This window comes from Trachemys scripta, chromosome 1 (genome assembly GCF_013100865.1).
Source record: "Trachemys scripta elegans isolate TJP31775 chromosome 1, CAS_Tse_1.0, whole genome shotgun sequence".
NCBI classification, from domain to species: Eukaryota; Metazoa; Chordata; order Testudines; family Emydidae; genus Trachemys; species Trachemys scripta.
Window position 1 is genome coordinate 195,091,923 of NC_048298.1, and position 25,925 is coordinate 195,117,847.

The following is a 25,925-nucleotide window of genomic DNA, read 5'->3' on the forward strand; positions in this document are numbered from 1 at the left end:
ATATGTGTGACTTAACTGGGTCTTAAATTGTAGCATGAAAGTAGGGGGCAAACACAGTGGGAAATGTATTTATTTATTTGGTTAACTACCCTGAAAATTAGAAGAAATTGGCATCTTTTCCGAACAGGAGTGAATATTTGACAAATAACTCTGAGAATACAGGGCTGGAATGTAACCCATCTAGAGCCATTCCCCAGGGAAATAAGGTATCCAATAAAGAATTTCCATGGGCTAACTAAGAAACAAGGCAATTCACACACCAAACAGGAATACATAAGAGGAATCCCAGCAAAATGACCACTTCTCAACATTGGAGAAATATCAAAAAGGGATTCAGGTGGTACCAAGTAGAGTGCAAGATGCACAGTTGAAAGATATTGGGAAGAGACCTCCTACTTGGGTGAAGAGTAGGGACAAGACCCCAAAGATATTGTATATGACACACACTTACACGGTACTCACTTAAGTACTAGAACTGTTTGAATATTGTTACATCTTTATTAGTATTGTATGGCACATTGGAAACCGTTAGTGGTAAAAGAACTATGTAGCTGTAAGTAGTTATTATAACAGTTTACAATTTTTGATTGGATGAGTTGGTGATATTATTCCAGTCCTAGCCAATAGATGTCCTCATTGCAAAATTATTGCCACAAAGTGGTACCTTTTTTGGTAGGCTCCTCAGGGAGGCAAAGACTGAAAGGACATGAAGGCTGAACTACCTTCTCATTCCCTAGAGGTGGTTTCTCAGTAATGGATTGAGAAACATTGGTGTGGGAAAGCTTTCCCTTTTACTGTTGCCCATGCTGGTGTTCCTACGTGAATAAATCCTTGGACTAAAGTCCTCTGTTGTCTTTTCACCACTTATTATAAACACTAAATTCACTCCAAAGAGAAAAATAATAATTGTAGGTCCTAATGTATACATGCCTAACTACAGCACATTACTTGAGCAGTAGGCTACAAACTGCTTCTGAAGTACTGTGAGTAATATGTAATTTTAAGGCATTTATCACTACAATGCACAGTGCCCAATTCAGCAACGTACTTAAGCATGTCTAACTTTAAACAGGTATAGTCCCATTGAAGACAATTTACGCCCACCTTAAAGTCCCTTTGTGCTGCTCACAGTGTAACAGTGCATTAGTATAAATGAGACTCATATACCACAGGACACCATCTGCTGTTCATTCCACCCTTTCCCTGAGAGTCCGGTTTTCCAGGCAGACATATCAAAAGGAAAAAACAATGTAAGACTTGCAGTGTGATGGATGTAAAGTTTGTCATTCTCAATGCTGGGAGTGCCTGTTGGGAATGATCAGCCCCAGAAGGACAAGTATCCAGTCAAGAGATGGAAGAAGGGCTACTAATTCATCAGTTCTCTTCCTAAAGTCAAATATGCAGACGTTTAAAAAATATTATCTGTGAGGGCTTGGAGGTGGCATTGTCTGTTACCAGTTGTGTCTGTTTTTTGACTTCCATGATTCAGCATGGAGAGCAACGGTTTCTAAGATAGATGCTTGCAGGCACCCATGGGTATAGCAAAAGGCTGAAATATGACAGAGTTTATTTTGGGGGGGTTAGACTTGTAAAAGCAAAACTAAGGCTGCTGTGGATGGGCCAGCTATTATTAGGCAGCTGGTGTGTTGTGACCACTGCTTATTGTTCTGTATTTAATTTGTCTCGTTACCTGGTGCTTCCCCCACCTGGTGGTCGTTTTTGCTTGTTATCACTCATTTCATAGTTAGATTGTAAGATCACTGAGGCAGGGACCATTTCTTTGTGATGTTTTGTACAGTGCCTAACACAATGGGGTCCTGCTTCCTGATTAGGGCACCTGTGTACTACATGATATAAATAATAATGGGTAATTGGGCAATCAGCTGATTATGGCTGGCTCTGTGTAACAAGAAATAGGGCAACAAGCAGTTTGAAGGTTAATAGGATTTAATAATGTTCAGAACCTCTGGAAAGAGATTCCAATTGTTAGTAACCCCAGTCCTCCTGGCGTTGTATAAGTCAATGAATGCCCTTGTCTCCTTATCTTATGGCTGCAGCACAGGACGTGGACTCAGGAGTTCTGGGTTCTTGTCACAGACTATCTGTGGGAAAACTGAGGCCTCAGGAAAGGTTAAATTACTTTGTTTCAGTTGATGGATATTAATTCTGTCTACTTCATGGGTGGGGTGGTGTTTACAAATACTAGTGAATTAACCCGAAGTCTTTTGAGATGCTCAAAGTGCTATGATTGTGAATAATAGTAAAATGTAAGATATATACTGATCTCCCAGTGTCTGGCTGATAAAACAATGGTGGTTTCCTTTCTTAAGTGTGGATATTAGTAATAGATTATAAAGAATAAAATTAAAGCAAGTCCTAAATTTGTCTAGATTCAAAGTGAAGTTTCTTTTTTTTCTATTAGGGTTCTGATCCCTGTCAGATTGGTGAGCCCTGAGCCTCTTCTCCAAGTCAGTGGTCTGCATTTCCGCACTGGAAGCCAATATTGCCCCTGCTTTCGACTTACTACTTAGTGACCTTAAGATAAAGGCCCCTCCCTCCATGCTTGGAAGTTAAGGCAGTTTCTCCTGGGCAGGACAGTTGTCCTCTCTTATCACAGTGATGTATTACTGTTCTCACCCTGTAGAGTGTTGTACAGGGACATCCCATCTCTGCCATCCTTTGTTTCCCAGACTGTGTCATCCAGCTTTCCACCTCTGTAGAGTTTTAGCCATTTGGTTTTCGTGTGACTTTTCAACTTTCTCTTTAGAAAATAAACTGGTGATAAAAGACAGTAGGGGCTGCCATAGCTTCTCAATAGAAGTAGCAAAGACCGTCCTCCCCTTTGGATGGTCATCCAGTTTAGAATGCTGCAAAGAGAATACCTGCCAATCATGTTCTGAGATCTAAGGGCCCCAAGCTGGGAATCTATTCCAATAACATACTTGTAAATCTTGGTCTCAGAAGGTAACGATTTTCTTTACTTGCGTCACAGAGCTGTGTTTGACCTCAGTATTTGGAGAGTGATTTGTGAACTTCTGAAGGTGATGAATGCCAAGTATTGTTGTTGTTAGAAGAAGAAAAAAGATCCCTCTTTACATATAGTTATGTGCACGATCTTTGCTGAACAAAGGAATAGTTGTCTCACTTTTGCTGATTTTTTATTTTATGTTGGTTCTTCCATTTTTTAAAAATAAAACAAGCCTACTAGGTTAATGTGAAATTTGATCCTTGGAGCAAAAGATACTTACCTTATCTTTTTGATACAGGAACTATTGTCCGACGTCATCGGATTCCACTTCCGCCTCCGAACGAAGATCAGTTTTATACTGTAGATTATTTCAACATCAATACAGAAGTAATCTTTTATGCCCGAAGATATAAGATTGTAGATTGTGATCAATTCACAAAATGTTTTTTGAGGAAGCTGGGAGTCAGATTAAATCCTCCAGCTTATCATCCAGAAGACCCATATACCAGAGGCCGGCAAAAGGTAAGGCAAAACAATGATGGTGAAAATCTAATTTTACAAACAAAAAAGCCTCTGTGAATTCATATGCAAAGTATATTACATAAGAACATTTCTCCTGCAGCAAATTAAAAATGTGTCCAAGTAACTATTTTAATATATGTCAATTAAATTTGGAATGCGTACAAAAAGAATAAAGCAGAAAAGAAAATACCCATTTGGTTTACTTTGACTCACTATCAAAAGCAATAGAACATAATATAGTCCCAGACAGGTCAATTTTCCTGTTGATGTGCACATCTACTTTGAAGCAGAGGAGAAGCATTTGGGGAATAGCTAGCATTAGAAATTCTTACGATAAAAGCAATATCTGTTGTGTGTATTTGCTTGATAAAACCGTTCTTATCTGTTACTAAAAATTGTAAGAACACAGAAGTGAAATTGTCTTCAATGTTTGTGTGCATGTAACTGCACAATATTACATTTAATATCTGTATGTATAAAATGAGTTACTTCCAGCCCTACATGTGGTGAATCAGATTTATTGAGACAAAGTATAAAAAACGAGGTTGTCTCTAATAAATCTGATTCACCACATGTAGGGCTGGAAGTAACTCTTTTAATATAGATATGAACTGTAATACTGTGCTAGCTGTTCCCCAGATGCCTCCCCTCTGCTGCAAAGTAGCAAGAATTCCTTATGGTTGTTTCCCACATAAGAGCTCAAACAGGGAGAATTCAGTCGATGATTGGGGATCTTCTCAAATAGCAAACAACAGGGGAGGGATCAGATGAGCCGAGTGAAGCGGGCCCTCAGCAATAAACTTTAACATCCTTTTCAGGGTCTGGTTGAATTGCTCCACCAGACCATCCATTGGTGGATGATAGACAGACATATATAGAGTCTTTCGATTTAATAGATCACACTTCAGTAGCCAAGACGTAAAGTTGGTGCCTTGATCAGTAAGAGTCTCCTTAGGTACTCCTTACTCTGGCAAAGATTTTTAGCAGTTCTGCTGTAATAATCTTTGCATTGGGGACATGCAGTGGGATTGCCTCAGGATAGTGGGTGGCATAATCAACTATAACTAGTACATGTTTGCACCCAGCTGCACTTTTTTCTAAAGGCCCTAGGAGTTCCATCCTGTGGCTTTCAAATGGGATGCTTACTGTGGGGAGTCAGACCAGAGGGGCTTTTGTCACTCCTTTAGGTCCTACTTGTTGGCATTTGGGGCAGGAGCCTTTAACTTCTTGGTGAATTCTGGGCCAAAAAAAGTGATCCAGAATCCTGACAGGGTCTTCTCATGATTGAGGTAACCCTCAGAGAGGGTATTGGGAGCCAGTCGCATAACCTTGCACCTATGAGGCCAGGGAATGAGGAGTTGCAACTGAACTTCACCTGTCAGTTGGTCTTTCTCCTACTGGTACAGTTTCTTTGCCTGGAGCTCAGACCAGGGGTACTGCTCTGCTTGTTGAGGGTCTATCACCTCCCTGTTCACCACTGGCAGTTGGTCATAAATAGGGCCCTACCAAATTCACAGGCCATTTTGGTCAATTACACGGTTATAGGATTTTAAAAAAATCCTAAATTTCATGATTTCAGATATTTAAATCTGAAATTTAATGGTGACGTTTTAGTCATGGGTATTTTTAGTAAAAGTCACGGATAGGTCATGGGCAGTAAACAAAAATTCACGGCCTGTGACCTGTCCATGACTTTTACTAAAAATACTAGTGAATAAAACTTGGCAGAGGGGACTGCCTGGGGGGGGGGGGGGGGGGGGGGAGGGCAGCCCAGAGGGGGGGGGGGGGGAACAGGACACGGCAGCACGTGGCCCAGGACCCCCGCTGGTGCTGGGGGGGAAGTTTGGTGGGACCAGCAGGCTCCCTACCTGGCTCTGCACATCCCCCCACCAGCAGCAGCAGAGTTTGGGTATGGGAGGTGGCAGGGGCTTGGGGCACGGGATGGGGTGAGGTGGGCTCTGGGCGGTGCTTATGTCGGGGGCTCCCCGGAAGCAGCAACATCCCCCTCGCTCAGCTGCTGGGCAGAGGTGTGGCCAGGCAGCTCTGTGCATTGCCTCCGCTTGCAGGCACCACCCCCGCAGCTCCCATTGTAGGGGACTCACAATATTGCCACTCTTACTTCTGCGCTGCTGCTGGTGGTTGCGCTGCCCTCAGAGCTAGGTGGCTGGAGAGCGGCAGCTGTTGGCTGGGAGCCCAGCTCTGAAGGCAGCGCTGCCACCAGCAGCAGTGCAGAAGTAAGGATGGCATGGTATGGTATTTTTGTGCTGCTGCTTTCAATGCCGGGCACCTGGACAGCAGCCAACCGCTCTCTGGCCACCCAGCTCTGAAGGCAGCACAGAAGTAAGGGTGGCAATACTGCAACCCCCCCACAATAATCTTGTGACCCCCCCCGGTGGCCCCCTTTTGGGTTGTGACCCCTAGTTTGAGAAACGTTGGTCTTCCCTGTGAAATCTGTATATAGTATATGGTAAAAGTACACAAAAGATCAGATTTCATAGGGGAGATCAGATTTCATGGTCCGTGATGTGTTTTTCATGGCCATGGATTTGGTAGGGCCAGAAACCTTCCCTCTGATTCTTGGTGAGGTCAAGTCCCTCTAGTTAGAATGTCCCCTTCCTGTTAGGGGGACCAAGATCACTTTGTTGTTTGGTGGCCTTTCTCACTGGGATGGATCCCCTCTCTCCAGGGTCCTGCTCCCCACCTATACCTGCCAACTTTTCAGAGTTTGAGATCCCATCTCCCAAGGCACCCTTAATTAATTCCTCTGGGGCAGGTTTAGACTCCCTCAGTACCCCAGAGAAATGCTCCCAATCCCACCCTCAGATAATGGGGCAGGTTAGTGTGAAGGTGAACCCCACACAAGGGACTTCATGTTTTCCTCTGTAGTCAACTGCACGTGTACATTAGAATAGGGATTAACGTCTCTGTGAATATACTGTAGAAAGATAGACTCCCTAGGTGCTCAGGATTTGGGACCAAGTCATCCTGGACCAGGGTCTGCCCAGACTGGGAATCCATCAGACCCATCATCTCTGTACCGTTTATCCGAACAGAGACCATTACTTTAGCTGGTGTTTGCTTATGGGCACAGCTATCTGCCTTCCACAGCTATCCACAACCACCCTCCATGTAGCGACACTTGTGATACCGATGACCTGGGTGCCCACATGAAAAGCAAACTCCCACTGCTGGCACAGTGGGCACTGGCACTAAGCCTAATGTTTGAGATAGCCTTTCCTTATGTGGCTTGTCTGCTTCCATCCCCTGGCTTTCCTGCAGAGGAGTCCATGTGGCCCCCACTGACCTTTGTTGGGGCTGGGGCCTGAGATGCTGGGGTTTCCCAACAGGGACAGCCTGGGGCCCCTTAGAGGCTGGTGCTTCTGAGACCATACTGCCTCATCGCCAATACCCCTGGTGAGTCGAGGGGCTCCCTTGGCGTCAGGCAGGTTCTTGTGTGATGCTGCCAGAGCCACTTCAGCAGCTAGATCATGTTTCATCAGCCAGACAACATCGGCTAGGGACTCTGGCTGGTGTTTGAGTACCTAGTGTCTACCCTGAGCTGAAGGCATGTGGGCAAACTACTCCACCCATGATGAGCTCAGCCAACTGAACTCCTGTCCAAATCTCTGGCTTTAAACACCTTCAACATAAGTCTCAATTTCTGGGCAACCATGCAGGGTCAGGCTCCCTGGGGGAATTTCTCCCCATGGAACCTCTGTCAGAAAGTCTCCTCCATGATGTCAGGGTAGTCGAGTACAACTGCTTTCACTTAAACATCCAGCCCCCAGTATGTAGCCTATGCTGGTCCTGTCAGGTCAGGTGCCAACAGGGTAGCTCACTGGTCAGGTGGCTACTGGGCTGCTGTGGCTACTCACTCAGACATTACTAGGAAAGCCTCTGGGTCCATCCTCAAGTCTCCTCTTAGTGAGTTTCACTGACAGGTGAGGCCTATGGGGCCTGGAGGGGATACCCCTGGGAGACCCTGGGCTGCATCAGGCCCTTAACTGTTGGACCAGCCTTTGCTGCTGTTGTGCCTCTAGGGGCCGGGCGAGCTGTTGCTGTTAGGCTGCCACTTGCTGCAGGAGTTGCAGCTGCTGCTGATTCTCTGTCATGCACTTGAGAAGATTCTTGAGATCCATGTTGTCTGACCTACCAACTCAGACCTGTAGAAGTGTAGGGTGTTTGACCGTCTGGGTCAATCAGTCTTCACCCTCTCCAGGAGTGGGAAGGAGTCCTGCATTCTTCACCAGTTGTGAAGGGGTTGACTCACTGATGATGCCTCCTTGTGGTGAGGCATGGCATAGTAGCTCTCTTCCCGCTGGGTATCTCCTGGCAATGGTTGCTCCTCTGTGGTGATCTGCTTCTTCCTGTGACTTGATCCTCCAGCCAGGTCACTTCACAGTCTCTTCACTTCTGGGGTGGTCCATGAGCAAAAAACGAAGAGAATTAATGCAAATAAACAGAATTAATAAGAGACAGAGGGGATTGTCTCCGTCTCAGAGTATGTCAGAGCCTGGCCCTCACTTCCCTCAGGGAAGGCTTCAGGCAGTGGTTGTCGGGGAAGCTCCTGCCATCAGTCAGCCCTTTTCTCAGGGGCTGAGTGTTAACAGTCTGTCCTCTTAGCAGGTATGCCACTAGTGAACTGCTGTTAAGCTCCTCCTTCAGCCTGTGCATGCTTTGCAAGTATAGCGGGCAGAGCTGCCTGAGCCCAGAGCATGTCTTTAACCCTTTGTTGTCCAGTGTGGGGTTTGTATACCCAATCACAACATCCTACTTATGATATTGCGTAGGCTGAATGAATACTAATAAACTTATTAGTCCTCATCCTCAAAGGAAACCTGCACAACACTTTCAAAAGACGAGCCTGGGAGCTTACATTCAGAACTCTGGTAGACACTAAGGAACCTGGACTACATAGAAACATTGGATTTATGGCTTATTACAACAATCTGTAACCCATTAACAACCCACCCCCTCAGCTTCCTCCTCCTTCCCCTTCCACTTCACCTTTAATAGTCCCTTGAAAAGGTTAACTACTTGTTCTAAACAATCTGTTCCACTTTATATTTAACTGTGACTCTCAGAGTACATTTCCCAGACCTGAAGAAGAGCTCTGTGTAAGCCTGAAAGCTTGTCTCTCTCACCAATAGAAGTTGGTCCAATAAAAGATATTACCTCACCCACCTTGTCTCCCTAACATTTTTAAAGGTAGATTTAATTGGGATCACGGGGGGTTACCAATACTTTGGAGGATAGAGCTAAAAGTCAGAGGGATGTTGATAAATTGGAGAACGGGGCTATAGACGACAACATGAAATTCAACAAAGACAAATGTAAGGTGCTACATTTAGGGAAGAAAAATCAAATGCACGAATTCAGAATGGGGGATAACTGGCTTGGCAGCAGCACTGCTGAGGAGGGTCTGGGAGTTGTGGTGGATCACAACCTCAACATGAGTCAGCCATGCGATACTGTTTCAGAAAAAGCAAATGCAGTTTTAGATTGCATTAACAGAGGCATATCATGCAAGTCCCGGGAGGTGATAGTACCACTCTACTCGCCACTGGTTATGTCTCCTCTGGAGTGCTGTGTCCAATTTTGATCACCAGTGTATACAAAGGATGTAGAGAAACTGTAAAGGATCCAGATGCTAGCAACAAAGGTGATCAAAGGGATGGAACATAAGCCATGTGAGCAAAGGCTGAAGAAACTGGGTATGTTTAGTTTGGAAAAGAGGAGATTCAGTAGGGGACGTGATAGTGGTCTTCAAGTACTTGAAAGGTTGCCAGAAAAAAAGATGGAGAAAAGTTGTTGTCCTTCCCTCTGTAGAAAGAGAGAAGAGGCAGTGGGTTCAAACTACAGCATAGCAGATTTAGATTAAATCTCAGGAAAAATTTCCTAACTGTAAAAACAATAGAGCAATGGAACAGACTGCCTAGGGAAGCTCCTTCACTTGAGGTTTTCAAAGGGAGTTTGGATAGGGATCGCCATCTGTCTTGGGTGTTTTAGACACAACAAATCCTGCATCTTGGCAGGGGGTTAGACTAGATGACCTTTGCAGTCTCTTCTAACTCTATGATTCTGTGGTCCAAGCACATGTGTGACTGTAGACTCATTCATTTGGGCACTTTTCTATGTCCTCATTAGTCCCTACCCTCTCTGCTTATTAAAACTATATGTTACATCAGTGGTTTCCAAACTTGTTTTGCTGCTTGTGCAGGGAAAGCCCCTGGTGGGCCGGGCCGGTTTGTTTACCTGCTGTGTCCGCAGGTTCAGCTGATCGTGGCTCTCAGTGGCCGCGGTTCGCTGCTCCAGGCCAATGGGAGCTGCTGGAAGCGGCGCGGGCCAAGGGACGTACTGGCCGCCACTTCCAGCAGCTCCCATTGGCCTGGAGCAGTGAACTGCGGCCAGTGGGAGCCGCGATCGGCCGAACCTGCGGTCGCGGCAGGTACACAAACCGGCCTGGACCGCCAGGGTCTTTCCCTGAACAAACGGTGGAACAAGTTTGGGAACCACTGTGTTACATGAAACAAATTCTTGCATTCCCAAGGTCCCAGTCACATCCTTGCCTGGCACCCACTCTGTCTCACAAGCTTCCAGTTTCATGTGCACATGCACACATCCCACCAAGTCTCCCTCCCTGTCAGTTCCTAAACCCTGTATAGATTTTTGTTTTTTGCAGGGTTTGGGATCTCTCTCCCCACAAATCAGGGAAGAGCAGTGGGAGTAGCAACAAGAGATTTTTCCCTGGTCACTTTCTTGAGGGCTGTGTCTCCTTTTCTTCCTCATCAGCATGGAGGAGAGGAGGCATTGTGCTTTTTTTCTGACCTGCCCTTAGTGGGAGTTGTGGTCAGGGGTTTGCAGACAGTTGTCAGGGGTCCAGCCAGCATCCATGGAAGCAGCAATTAGTACAGATCCCACATGTCTGTCTCTCCCTTCCTGTTGTTGAGGCTCCTCTGTGACAGTGACCAGCAGTGACAATGGGATTTAACACCCCATAAAGATCCATGGCGCAGCCTACACATCTTGGAAGCTGTGTCAGGCTGTCTGCAGTCTCAGGCAGACATCTGTGCACTAGTTGTCCTTTGTTGATGTTTTCAAACTTTTCACCATAACTACAAGGGCTAGAAACTTCCTTTATTTTTTTTGTCAAATGAAAACTGAAATTTTGAACTCATCACATGACTCCAGGTATTGGGCCTATCCCTTTGTCTTAATCTGACTCTGTAGAATACACCTGTGTGAAAACACACCCAGGATGAATTTTCCTAATGTTGATGAGCTCTTAGTTGGTAATGGATGTCTTTGCTCGATAGCTTTTATTGCTAAAGGTCAATCCTATTTTTTTTTTTTAAGATAATGCAAAATAAACCCACTCAAATGGGGAGAGAGAGAGAAGAATGAAAATGAAGCTTCTCTCTTTTGGTATTTCCAGTTCAACTACTGGAAAATCATACACACAGCTGTAGTGCAAATTCCAGCCGGTTTTGTGGTTCTTATTTTTCTGTGACTAGTCAGTGGAAGACAAATCTTTTATTTTACTATGATTGGGCTGCTCAGGACCACTTTGAACAAGGGTGAAGCCTCTCTTGGTTGGCTAAACCAAGCTCTAAATAAGCACATGGCAAAAAGAGAAAGATGAGAGAGAAGCAGGAGGAATAAGGTGGGGGTGGAAAATGCTACACAAACAAGGTGCAGTAGGAACGTTAGATTCACATCTCTGCAGTTGCTCAGACACCGCCATGGAAAAAGTGATGTTGCCTAGTTCCCTCTTCTTGTTTAGTCTGCTCACAGCACCTTGGAGGTCTAGGGAAAAGAATGCCAAATTGTGTGATGGTAAATCCCTGCATTCCAACGTTGGGGGAGGGTGGTGGCTATGATGGAAATGCTGGTGCTGGTTGGTTGTGACATGGATGTGCAAAGCTTAGGATCACATTCTAGAAAGTTTTTAAGTTCCCCTTAAGGAGAAGAAAATATCCAAAAGTTGTCCCATCTAAGTGCTATAAAGGTCAAAGGATGCGTCCACATGTAAACCATCAAAAATTTGTCTCGATTGATCAAGTTTAGTCTGTTTCTAAAACAATTATGTAAGCTCTGCAGAAGCCTTGAAAACTCCAAATCAACAGTTATTTTTTAATTTCAAACACCTTGGTTTATATCATCTCTTTGACTGCATCCTATGCTTTTTTTCAGCAACAATTTTACATATTTTTTGCCAGTTAAAATCACCATTCTGCCATCTTTCATCCTCTTTGGACAGTGCAAGTTCTCAATTAAGCAAAGCATACGTATTCAGGACAGCATTAAGCATGTGTTTAAAGTTAAACATATATAAAAGCTGTCCTAAATTGGGGCCTAAAACTTTAGCCCAGGATAAGATATAATGCAATACTTCTCCATCCTGCAACTTCCTATGACTGGAAACTGCTGCTTTTTCAGATCTTATACTAAATGGGATATATTTTCATTTTGAAGCATAAGTGTAATTCCTATTTATACAAATGAGTGCATGCCAAGAAGGGAATATACCCCATTCAATAAGTGTAAACCACATAGATCACTTTGTAGCTCAAGGTTCCATATAACCAAATCATTATCTGTTAAATCCTGTAAAAATTTTTTTTAGTTTAACCTTTCTTCCACAATAGTTAATTACTGATATAAAATATCTTCAAAGAAATCAGAAAGTGATTTTTATCATGAAATGTAGCCATATAGGTACCAGACATAATTTGTTGAAACTTGTGTTGCACAGGTTATTAATATCTTCTCATTAAAAACTTGACAATTTTTTGATCTGAAGGACTGTTTATAGCAAGAGAAACAAGGATTTAAAAGTCTAAAATAATTGATCTTTTCAAAAATATACCGAGAGTAGTGCTTTGGCTATGTTGTGTTTGATTTACTGTAGCTAAATTACATAATTTGAAACCCTTAAAACTAATCTGAGAACATGTCTTTACCCTGTTTTTTTCTGCACTTGAGAACATGTAATTTTAAAACTCTCTTTCATTTCTCCTTGATCTTCAGATAGCAGATAGTATGAAGCCCTTGCGCCCTTATGAGCGCTTTGACACTCTGAGACAGTTTCTGGAGCACGATGGACACGTTTTACGTTTTTACTGTATGTGGGATGATACAGAATCCACGTTTGGGGACCCACGAGAACTTATTCTGCACTATTTTTTGGCTGATGATACTATTGAAATAAAAGAAGTGATACCAGTAAACTCAGGCCGCGATGCTGTTCCACTTTTCCTCAATAGGAAGAAGCTACCAAAGGTGAAGAATAAAAAATACAGCATATTTTAAGTTCTTTTGCCAACTAACAGCTTAAATGCATTATTTTGAAGTGCCTGTATTAGGAGTATAATGATAATTATAGTATATTATCAAAATGACTGAGAATAATCACAATTATGGGATTTTTTTCTAACTTCAATGGATATTAGATCAGGACCTTAGAGAGGGTCTACTAATTAGTTTAGTCCTCCATAACTTATTTACCATTTTAGAGTTTGAATACAATGTTTTTGTGTCATTCCATTTTTATACTGGTGATAGACTTGAACCATTATAAGTCTGGAGTAATGCAGTGATGAATTATTTCCCCCCTCCTTTGCTTTTAATATTTGTTATAATATTTAATTTTGTAAGCCATAGGTGTTTACAGGCCAAGTTAAAAAATAAACAGATCCCTGCCTTAAAGAACCAACAGTCTGGGACCCTGATCTTGCAATGAGCTCTGACTTAGCAGACCCTGTACCCATGCACTGCTCATTGAAGGATTGGGATTCAAGGGTCTATTTCTCTCTGAAGTCAATGGAAGTTAGAGAAAGGGGCAGCAAAGGATTACCCAAAATGGGGATGGTATACAGGAGGGACTGGGGTTACATTAAAGATAATGAGATCTGTTTTAGTTATACGCACATCTAGTTGATTCTTCATCTAAAAATGTTTTGTATTTTTTTTTGGTTATAACTAGAATAAATTACTAGTATAAATTAAAAACCTCCTATAGGAACATTCATCACAATAGAACAGGCTGATTAGCTCTTTTCTATATTTGTACAGAACCCAACACAATAGGGCCCCAATCCTGTTTGCAGCTTTTACATGCTACAATAATATAATAACTACCAGCAATAATAATAAGATATGCAATACTTTAGTTGTGCCAACCTTTGCTTTCCATTTGCTTCAGAGAAAGAGACTGTGCCCTTGGGTGCACAGTAGGACTCTGAATGTATAGTTTGAACAGCAGAGTGGGCTTTGGAGGTCAGTAACATTAGCACACCTCAATATGGTCACTAAAAATGTTCACACAAAAACAGTCACATAAAAATTGTCTCATACAACTACTGGTTTTGTTTGGTAACTGAAGTCTCTGTTCTTAAGCGTCTGTTCTTTTTCCTTGCAGTATGCTCCAGCAGGGCTGTATCAGCCTGGTGCAATCACAGATCGCACAGTTCTCAATGTGTTTGGAGGCTTAGTAGGAAATAAAGGCCGTTACATTCTGGACAATCGTAAGGTCAGATATTTTTGAATACCTCAGGCCATCTAATGTAATTAGATGTTGTTTTATCATTTCTAACATCCTGCTTATTTAAAACAAAGAAGGTTATTTGTAAGAATGTTGGTGTCACTGTAGAACTGCTTAAATGAGCAGTGTTGAAATTTAATATGCAGTGTTTGTGAAAATGTTTAGAAAAAGCTTTAGCTTGGAGTGGGAGTAAAAACATCTAAAATGTGAAATATGGAGGGTTTTTTTGTTAAAGATCAAATATTTATGTAAAATTTCAACAGTGGTGTTTTTTTTGTTGTTGTTTTTGTTTTGTTTTGTTTTGTTTTTTTAGAAAGTTCCATAGAGGTGCTTCTTAAATCTTTTTTTCTTTTTTTAGACAGGAACTGTGCATCAGGAATTTTACAAAGACTCTGACCTGACAATAGGGGCAGTGATCAATGTTTGGGGAAGGAGGGTAAAACTCTGTGACTGTGATGAATTTACTAAAGAATATTATATGACAAAGTATGGAATCAGTAAGTAGCTATATTTATCCTTTTCTGTGCCTGCTTTTAAACTTTGAATTTTTAAAAGGTTATTCTCTATTAATAGAAACGCTTTTATTTATTTGAATTAGAAACCTGGAGCAATATATAATCTGCTTTAAGTAGCTAACAGCAAAATAGTAGTTTTGCAGGGGTCCCAGTGGAGTTGTTATAGAGTTAAGGCCAGAAAGGACCACCCGTCTGACCTCCTGCACATCACAGACCACTAAACGCCACCCAACCACATCCAGACCAAGCCCAACAACCAGAATTAGACCAAAGTGTTACAGTCTTCAGGAAACTGAACTATTGTGTGCCAAAGTCAGTGAACAGGACTGAGGTGCACCAGTGCAATGGCAGGGAATTGATTTAGTAAGATATACCCAGATGTTCCTAGCAAGTGACCTGTGATCCATGCTGCAGAAGAAGGCAAAAAATGCCCAATATCTGTGCCCATTTGACTTGTGGGAATATTGCTTCCCATCCTTGGATATGGTGGTCAGTTAGACCCTGAGCATATGAGTGAGACCTACCAGAAGCCCCTGAAGTGTGAGATTTTAGGAACATAAGGCATGAACTGTAAGAGATGTCCAGAGGTGCCTAGCCCAGTCCTCTCTCAGTGCAGGCAACCCTGTCATACAGTCCTACTTCATAAATTATCTTAAAGCTAATTAGTTTGTTTGCCTCTACAGTTCCTGTTGGGAGGCTGTTCCAGATCCTCACCCCTCTGATGGTTAGAAACCTTCTTCAAATTTCCCACCTAAATTTATTCATGGTCAATTTATACCCATTTATTCTTGTGCCAACATTGTCCCATAGCTTAAATATCTCTTCACCCTCCCTGTATTGAGGGAGAGCAATTATATCCCGTGCCAGCCTTTGTTTTGCTAAACAAGCCAAGCTCTTTTAGCCTCCTCTTGTAAGGTAGGGCTCCATTCCCCTCATCATCCTAGTAACCCTTTTCTACACCTGTGCCTGTTTGAATTCATCTTTCTTGAACATGGGTCATCTATCGTGATCTATTTAAGACCAACCCAGATTTGCATGTTGTGCTCTTGACTGTTTTTATTTCAAAACCAGGACAATAAAATGATCCTACATAAAGGCTGTTGATTCTTCCACCTCCCTATTCCGATATCCCTACCTTCAGTCAGAGTTTGAACAAGAATGTACATCTGAACATGTGTGTACATTGGCTTCAAGACTAAGCTTGATAAGTTTATGGAGGGGATGGTATGATGGGATAGCCTAATTTTGGCAATTAATTGATCTTTGACTATTAGCGGTAAATATGCCCAATGGCTTGTGATGGGATGTTAGATGGGGTGGGATCTGAGTTACTACAGAGAATTCTTTCCTGGGTGTCTGGCTGGTGAGTCTTGCCCACATGCTCAGGTTTTAGCTGATCGCCATATTTGGGGTCAGGAAGGAATTTTCCCCCAGGGCAGATTGGCAGAGGCACTGGGTTTTTTTTGCCTTCCTCTGTAGCGTGGGGCACAGGTTATGTGCTGGAGGATTCTTTGCACCTTGAAGTCTTTAAACCATGATTTGAGGACTTCAGTGGCTCAGATATAGGTTAAGAGTTTGTTACAGGAGTGAGTGGGTGAGATTCTGTGGCCTGCGTTGTGCAGGAGGTCGGACTAGATGATCATAATGGTCCCTTCTGACCTTAAAGTCTATGATTCTATGATTCATATTCTTCTCATCACAATGCATTTTGTAAAGATGTCAGATCTATTTTCTGAAAACTGTTGCTGAGTTTAGGTGTTTGAGATGATTCAGTGCATCCTCACAACAAATGCTGGCAAATCTACACTTAATGATCTCTACTATACAGAATCTGTGCAGTTTGGATCATTACAGCAGGTATCCCATAGTGCCTCAAGAATTGCAAACTGGAGGACTGAATTTTGGAAAACAATCAGCATTTTCTCCAAGATGGCAAAACATTCTGGGAGTATGGGATTTAGTTTAGCGATCCCAGAATTCCCCAGTCAGAATCAGAGCTGTTTTTAGTATGGGTGTCTTCTTGGAAGAGCAGTTTATCCTACCATCGATTTTAGTTATCCAGTGAATAGAAACTAGTGAGTATATGGACTGCTCAAAAGTGGTGAGAAAAGTACTGCTACAGCCCTTTTCTGACATGTGAAACAAGATATCTGGGTAGATGTGTTTGTGACCCAGACTCATGACCAGATGGAACACAGAGTTTGGACCAAAGTCCAATTAACTCCTTGGTGGAATGAGTTACTGTAGCGCTATAGAATGACAACAATGAATGGCTGAAAAACATCAGAAGGAGGAAGGCCACCATTTTATTTCTCTGGAGGTTGGCCTAATATTACGGTAGAAGCCTTTATTAAAGCTATCTACACATATTGAATACTGCTTCTTGTCTCATTTGTTGGCATTAGAAGAAAACAGTTGGAACAATACTGGTGCAAATATGCCAGGCATTAAACAAGATCCGTCAGAACATGTTGTTAAAATTAAGAATGTCCATACTGTGATTACTGGAATGGTGAATGGGGCTTCCGTAATTGGGGTGGTGTGGTAAGTGGAACACACACAACCATTATCTGCCCACCAAGTAATACAGCTAAATATTACGACCGCAAAGGTTGTTTCTTTAGTGTAATAGTGGCTGGTTGACTGCGGGTACTAGTTTATGGATATTAACTTCAGCTAGTTGTGCAAGTTTATGAGAGGGCAGAATGGCACAGTGTTTCCCACACACACATCAGAAAAATAAATAGTGTGTAATAAGGTGGTAGGATCTATAATTCTATGTAGAAATGCAGGCATCTTGATGTGACCCACCTTGTTAACGGGGGTTAGAACCTTGCATAAAGCTGCTAAGTTCTGCTGATTTACTGTGACATGTGTTAACCCCCTGGATTCCCTATCATGATATAAAAAGGCATGACCTTTTAGTCAGAGGGGACTAAAGGTAGAGACAAGGAGGTCCTGTGGGTAACTCTTGGAACAAGTAGGGTTGGGGGAGAAAGCTCAAGGTTGGGGTTTATGTTTTGTTGTTTGTGAGTTACCTATAAATTCAAACCCCAGGAAGAGGGTATGTTTGTCCTCCATTGAGCTTGTGCACACTTTATTTGGAGTGGGCAGAAATACCATGTACTCTCAGTGGGCTTGATCATGCAGTGTGCTCAGCACTCTGTCCCTGAGCCAGCAAAGCACTTAAGCAGGTGCTTAGTTTTAACTTGTCTTCAGTAGGACTGTGCCCTTGGCAAAGATTAAGCACTTGCTTAAGGGCTTTGTTAAATTGGGACCAGAATGCTCAGCACCTTGCCGGACCGAGCTCACTGTTGCTGTTGTGATTTTGAGTTACTCATCTTACCCCCTGTTGTTCTTTGTACAAGCATTTATTTGACTATATGGCTTCAGCAGGAGTTGTATGCTGATAGAATTGCCTTTTAGGAGGACGAGGAGATTTCTCTTGAAGTGCAGTGGTTATGCTCATCAATAGGTTTCCAATGTTTCTGCCTGTTTTCCTCGGCATAATATTTGTGAAAGCAAAGGGAAATTTTTCAAAGGACAGCGGCTTTGTAAACGATAGCTCATGCCCTTCAGCAGGAAGCCTGACATTATTATGGATGAATGCAGCACTGATCTGAATGCAAGGGAAAGACACCTTAATGTGGGATATATTCTGCCTAAATTTTGCTAATGCAGCTGCACAGAAAGAGAAGGATGATCTGAATGCAGCAATGGCCACATATACATTATAAACAATGCATACCCAAATGAAATGGGAAATTTACTCATGAGTATGTCTCTGAGGAGAACTATATTTATCTCATCACAGCACAGAAGTAGAGTAAGAAGTGTCCTTTCTTAAATACCTTTCTATTATTTATTAATTAAATATTATGTGGAGGGGGAAGAGGGATTTCTTGTGAGCCAAAATACATAGGGTCACATTTTTGGCTGCACTGCCAACCATGTGACAAATAGGTGCTCTTGTAATATTCCTTTTGGAAGGCAGGAGAAAAGGAGGCGTTACCTCCTTGTTTTCCTTGGTAGGTGAACTGTGAAGCAGGATCCCATTTCACTAAAATAAAGTTGGAAACTAGGGGAGGCCTCTTCTATACCTGTTGGTTGTTGGCAGACACATGAACCAAGAATTATGTCCAGCGCTAGTCATCTGTTTTCAGTCCAAGGGAATTGCAAGTACCCCTTCACTGGTACTTTTAAAATGCCATTGAAATTGAAAGCAAAAGATGAAATCTCAAATTTGAAAGCTGATTTCTTGCTAGCATAATGCTTTTGCTATGCCACCGAACTGGTCCTTATTACCATTTTTGCTACTGAGAAGACTACATAATATTCAAGTTTTTTTTTATTCTTAAGGGGGACTGGATGGCTCTGGGGATTAATAATGGGCTATAAAGTTTTTCGCCTTTATGTTGCTGGTTCAGATCTTGTTTTGTGATTGAAAGTGGTTAGAATGTAGTGACTATTCAGTGTGTTATGTGAAATGAATTTGATGGTGTCAGTGGACAGGTGTTCTGATCATAAAAAACAGCACCACAGTAAGGCTCCTTGAATTGCTCTGGAGACTGAACTGCTCTCTCATGCATAGAGTATATCTTCACTACACAGATAACTCCAGCTCTTACCTGGGTTTTAGCCTGAGTTCCCTAATATCTAGATAGAAAATCCTCTGACTCAGGTCTGAGGGTGCTTTAAGCCCAGGCTAGGTTACATTGCTCAGCTGGAGGTATGGGTTAGACCCCACTTTCACTTAGGCTAGAACCCACCCACTTTGCAGTGAAGATGTAGACAAAATCACTCATGTTCTAGTAGTCCTCCGATGCCCTTCCCACAGTCCTTCCAGACAGACAAATTCTCCCTCAACTGACTGGGAATGAATTCTACAGCAAAGGAGCATGGGATATACTTCCCTCCCATCCCCCCAGACATGCATGTCCGAAGGCAGAAACAGTGAGAACACATTAAATAGGGTAGGACTTTGCAGATGGGGCACTCACACTTGGGCACCTAACCCAGGTGCTCAGACCCAGATACCAATCACCCAGGTTAACTGTGGGTTGAAGACATACCCATAGAGATGATCCTTCAGTTTCAGGATTGAGGTGCATTGATGCAGCATTGTGGAGAAAACTGCCAGTGCCTATGGTGTACCTGTCCTGTCCATGAATAGGATTTCATTACCCACGGCTTTCAATACCACAGTAAATTCACATTAAAATGTTGGCAGGAATGGTAGAAGGTCATTGTAGTAGGGGGCGACCAGTGAGGAGATGGATAGATGTTGTGCAGCAGATCATTGGGAGATCAAGTGCTGTGTGTGAAAAGTTAGCTATGGATTGAGAAGGCTTCCGAAAATACTGCTATGATATCACTAGTATTCAGACTTCAATAAATGAACTTCACTTACTTTATTTTCTGCATTGTTCCCTAATGATTTGCAAGATGTTTTTTGGGAAGAACATATAAGAACATTGGGTTACTCTGCAGATTGTTACAGCAAGAGACATATTTATAAATGTTCAAAAAATACTTCTGCTTAACTGTTTTGTTACAGACTTTCAGGACTTTAATAGAGATAAAATATGAGTTCAGGGATAACACATCATTAAATTGTTAGGAATTGGTTCTGAGGGTCAAAGTTAAAGACCACACATAAATAGTACATAATTACACAGAGCCCAATCTAGATTGGCTTTATGTAATGGGGCCTGGGAAGACAAAAAATGGACACCTAAATACACAGCAATTGAAAGCTATGGTATTTTGTTGATATAATGACTTATTTGTGCTATATTAAGCATGGTTGATTATAGGTATGACTGACACATTAAAACAAATGTACAAATGCTGAGTACCAAGAGAGTAAAACTAAATTGAGCAATTATCTTTGACTTGTCTACTAGACACACACTAGGTGGCACTGTTGGAGTGCAAGAAAGATCTTAATCAGTGTTCCATTTGTTATGTAAGCCCCACAAATTAAAGCTACCGTAGTTGAGAATAATCAATATTATAAATCTGATAGTTCTTTTTCAAATAGAGAATACATGTGTGATCACCTTGTGATTCAACATACAAACTCATAGGGATTTCCCCCCCTTCTCAGTATGCAGAGACTTATGTACACAGTGTTTGTTTTTTAACTAGAGTCGCACATGTAACTCCTCATGCACTATATTGAAATTGTTTAGAGAGGATCAGTATTGCCAGAAATAATGTTTGTTTTGTCATGTGTTTACTTATATGATGCTACTCTGTTACAGTGATGGTTTTTGGTGTAAAATTTGAAAATTTCCTAGCAGGAGACTTCTTTTTATTTATTGATTTAGTATTTGAGCCCTCCCAGACTAGTTGCGCTATATCATGGAAAGGGCCTGTGTAACTTCTGAGGGAAATACATTGGCTGCTTTGTTTTTATAGAAACTCCTCTTGACTGGTTCAAGAGGAGGCATTAGCTTTTCCATGAAGAACTTCTTCTCAACAGGATATGTTGCAGTAGAAGTAACTGCTGAAGGAAGGATGGAGAAGGTGCTTCTTGTGTTTAGGACTTTACTTAGGAGAAATTCTGACATCTGAATTCTTGCTGTACTTTTCAACAACAAACCTGTCTTAGATAAATCTGAATTTAAAAGAGTAGGTTGCTGTGATCTTCGTTTATTAGCATGTTCTAAATCACCGGTTCTCAAACTCCATTGTGCTGCGACCCCATTCTGACAACAAATATTACTACATGACCCCAGGAGGGGGACCAAAGCCTGAGCCCACCTGAGCTCCCCAAAGCCAAAGCCTGAGTCCCACTGCCCCAGGCAGGGGGCCTGTAACCTGATCTCCATTGCCCAGGGCTGAAGCTCTCTGGCTTTGGCCCCAGAAAATCTAATGCCAGCCCTGGCGACCCCATTAAAATGGGGTTGTGACCCACTTTGGGGTCCCGACATAGTTTGAGAACCCCTATTTCAAATAGATATGTAGACTGAAAAAGCACTTCAGGAAAAGTTTGGATTGGCCCAAATTTCACTCTTTTCCTCTACATGGGCCGAAACCAAACCTACAGTACAATAATGTTGGGGATGTTTCAGTTAAAAAATGCATTATTCATTCAATCAGTTTTTCTCCCTATAGAAATATGTGTAAATTTCACCATTTTCACTGGATACTTTTGTTTTGGTGATGAAAAGGGAAAAAATGGTGAATTAAATCTCTCCCACTCCAGGTAGAAGAGACAATGGTTGGGAAGAAAAAAACCCATTCTTCTTTGTGGCCATTGTTGTACACTGCCTTTCTGAGGCCCTCAGTTCTTTCCTGGACCGTGGATGCTGTGACATCCTTCTGGCTGGTGCTTTGCCTAGTGCGTTGTACTTTTATTTTCCAGCATCTATCAGTGTTGCTTCCACGTTAATAAACTTTATTTTCAGGGAATATAATCATCAAGACTGTATCTATCTAGGTTCTTCTGTTGGCTGTAAGCCTCAATAGCCGATGCAAGTTGTAATACTGGGAAAAACAGGTTCAGGGGAGCAACTATGGCACACCAGAGCAGCAGCTGACACTGGGGCAGCAGGATTTTCGCTAGATATAGGGATCAGAGTGGACCTTATAACAGCTTGTTGAGTTGACAAGCATATGTGAAGAAAGGACAGATTGGTTATTGGTCATGTTCATATGGAGAAAGGGATCATAGTTGTGGAATAGTGCTGATGAGTGAGTCTGGAGCTCAGGCAATATTTAAGAGTAGGGTAGGGGAAAGACTATAAAAGTAAAGCTTCAGAAAAGGTGGATGTATTTGGGATAGGACTGAATTTATTGGCAACTTGCCAAGACTGACATAAACATTTGAGTTCTTCCAATACAAACATAGAAATTGACAAAAAGCAGATCAAAAAATATCACAAGCAAGGAATTTGAATTGTGGAATGATCCCAAGGGATAAGAGTTGAAAAGTGGTTTTAAAATTTGGTTCTTCTGTTTAGGAATAATATTTCCCTTACTATTGACTGATTTCTTCCAAACATTATAGGGCATGGGCAAAATCCTGGCCCCATCGAAATTATGATAGCAGTTTTGCCATTGATTTCAATAAGGCTTGCATTTCACCCTATAAATAGTGAAGCAAGCATGATTTAAAGCAGGGATCTCAAACTCAAATCACCACTAGGGCCACATGAAGACTAGTGCTTTGGCCCGAGGACTGCATCACTGACACCTTTTTATACAACGATACAAAAGTATAGTCAAAAATTAAAAAAATGAAGAGTAATCTAGTATGCTATTAAAAGTCAATGTATTGACTTTTTAAAAACTGTAATGCGAAGAAGGGTTTTAATAAAATATAAACACCTGTAACTATTCCTTATGTGGTCAGTAACACTGATGATGATCTACATGAACAGTCTATCAACATAGCTTTAATGGCAGTAACTTTTTAAAGTAACTATTCATACAAAATACGTTGCCACTTTTAACAAACATTTTTCCCAACTTCTCACAGCAAAGAATCATACATGCTGAATTTTGTACCCCAGACTGCTCATCTAGTCCATGAGGCCCTGCCCCTGCCCCACCTCCTCCCACCCCTTCCCTGCCCCTATTCCAACCCCTTCCCCAAATCCCCGCTCCAGCTCCGCCTCCTCCCCGAGCACGCCGTGTCCCCGCTCCTCTCCCCTCCCTCCTGGAAAGTCCTAAGTGCTGCCAAACAGCTGGAAGCGCTGGGAGGTAGGCAGAGGAGTGGGGAAGCAGCGTGCTTGGGAGGTGGGGGGTTGGGGATGGGGACGGGGAGCTTGGCTGCCAGTGAGGTCGGCACCTATGGAATTAACTCTGCAGGCCATATGTTTGGGACCCCTGATTTAAAGGGGGAGGTTCTGCTTTGTTACACGAATATATTAATAGACATCTATACTGAAAATGCAATATCTTTAATAAAATAGCATGATCTGAAAAAAAATCTTGCTGTCTTATTTTCTTATAGAGGATTTTACCCCAATTCCATTCAAGGCTCCACCTCCTTCAAAAATAGAAAATAAGTTTCCACCGTACACTGGATTTGGTTCTGAAGAGGATTCTCTATGCTCCTGCTTGAGCCTTCTTCCTCAACCTCCCCAGAAAGATTTCAAGAAATTCATGGAGAAAGACAGGTATTTTAGTGAAAGATAATCCCAGTTAATTTTTTTAATTCCTGGTTGCAGGGGAGAGGGGTGCTAGGTGAAATGTCAAGGTTACCTTACTTAAGTGTCCGGGTATATTAGGACTTGGTTAGCAACATTGCATTCGGCATTTCTGTGAACGAGGCAAATACCGTCTTCTGTGAAGTTAGGGTCTAATCTGATTCCCATTAAAATAAATACAAGGACTCCGTTGACTTCATTTGGCGTTGGATCAGACTCTGAGGGTATGTCCACACTTGGAGCTAGGATGTGATTCCCATCTCTAGTAGACATACTTGCACTAGCTCTCATTGAGCTATCATACTAAAAAAAAGTAGTGTTGCTGTGGTAGTACATACATGCAGTGGTGAGAGGTGGTTGTGGCTAGCTGCCCCAACTATGACCCAACCAGACCCCATGGGTACATACGTGGGGTGGCTAGCCTGTACTGCTGCTGCTGCTCCCCGTGTTACCATTGCTCCACTACTATTTGTAGCATGCTAGATGGATGAGAGTTAGTGTGAGTATATCTACTTGAGCTGGCAATCACACCCCTGGCTCCAAGTGTAGACGACTAAAAAGAATTTCAGAAGATCCACAAATATGATATAACCACCGTTTGTTTCTCTTGAGATTTCCTGACAGTTCCTTTCTTTGTTGGCTGGTTTTCATGCACAGTTGTACTATAGCAATATGAAAACATTAGCACCTTTTATTTCCATTGTGGGTTATATAGATAGTGCCATGATTTATGAATCCTGAGTAAAAAGCAAAGCTGCATTGCAGATCTGAGGTCCATTAACCCACATGTAGAGCCTTCAGAAAAGGAGAATGCTTTTAGAAGACTTTATTAAAATTTTAATAATTTATATAACCATGGTACATTTGGAAATAGTAACGTCTAAATCAATAGATTTACTATTGTTGAATTCATGCAGTTTTCACATTTTAAAAAATAGCCACGTGGAAAAAGAATCTGATTGGCCAAATTTCCTGGAGCGGGTCCTGACATGTATTTTGATTTGTATTTAGGTTTGAAATTAATACATCTAAAAAATGTTTTTTCCCCCAATGAAATTTCTGGAAATAAACTTTGAGCCTGATTTGCAATTGAGATTGAATACAAATGTAATCAGAATCTGTAATCAGAGAACCAATTGTGCCCGGAAAAATAATTCCTTTCTATCTGGCTGACCCTGCTTGGCTTTGTTAACCCCATCTGAAAATTATTTTTGAAAAAATAGGGAACTTCATTCCATTTCTTGTCCAGACCAAGAATATGCATTTTGTTTATTTCACAAAATACATCTCCAAGTAATGAAAAGTTTCATCATACTGTGTACTGAATTTCTTTCCACTTCTTCTACCCTCATAGAAAAGGCCTCGAAAGTAACCTGCTGCGCTTTCTTGCAAAATTTATTACTGATAATCCCATTGACAAGGATCGGCAGTTCATTATTTCTTATTTTCTGAGTGATGACACAATTTCAGTGTTTGAGACCCCACAGCGAAATACAGGTAAGGGATGATAACCCTCTGGAAGTAATTCCAAGAGTTCTGCTGCTTTGATTAAACCCTATGGCCGAACTCAGTCCTAATGGAAGCCTGTGCAAATCCTTTTGAATTCAGTCAGATCTACATCTGTTTCTTTCAGGCTTGACTGAGGTCTACTGTTTTACCTTAATAGTAGTTTGCTGTGCTAATTTATAATCTGTGATACTCAGAATGAAACCATTTGTTGTAAGACAACACTTCACAACATTTAAAGTTATTGGCTCCTAAAGATGGTGGCACATATTCTATTTGCAAACCTTACCCAGGGGAGCTTGCTTTTGTTATAAATAACGTATAGAAACTGTATTGTTGTCATTGATGGTAAATAGAGATAAACCCATAGAAAACTTAACACATTGGAAATCATACAGTAAGTTCTATGTTTTGCAGGATCAATATTATTATGCTAGCTACTGTATATGTTTTCCATTATATAGAGGCACAGTATAAAAGCAAAATCATTGTAATCTATTTTAATATATGTAACAATATCTTAAACAATACACAGTTTATTGGCATTCGAAGGGTAAATTTGGTCTTGTGCCAGTAGCTGTCCTAGTGACTTGCTAGAGTGACATTGATTTGAATTCCAGGAGACGGCTCATCCAGGCTTTCTAGTGATGAACGGTCTGTGCTTCAAGTTCTTGTCCATATGTATTTCACTGTTGGTGAGCATGCATCCA

General features: G+C 41.8%; 1 protein-coding gene across 1 annotated transcript in view; it reads left to right on the forward strand.

Annotated features, from left to right (window-relative positions):
• The window catches only part of EFHC2 (EF-hand domain containing 2), a 90,977-nt gene that overhangs the window by 31,618 nt on the left and 33,434 nt on the right, over window positions 1-25,925 (forward strand). The window contains exons 4-9 of the mRNA XM_034754024.1: window positions 3,267-3,490; window positions 12,521-12,772; window positions 13,911-14,021; window positions 14,392-14,530; window positions 23,514-23,679; window positions 25,064-25,206. Coding sequence (XP_034609915.1) covers window positions 3,267-3,490; window positions 12,521-12,772; window positions 13,911-14,021; window positions 14,392-14,530; window positions 23,514-23,679; window positions 25,064-25,206 — 1,035 coding nt within the window. The remainder of the gene's footprint in view (window positions 1-3,266; window positions 3,491-12,520; window positions 12,773-13,910; window positions 14,022-14,391; window positions 14,531-23,513; window positions 23,680-25,063; window positions 25,207-25,925) is intronic.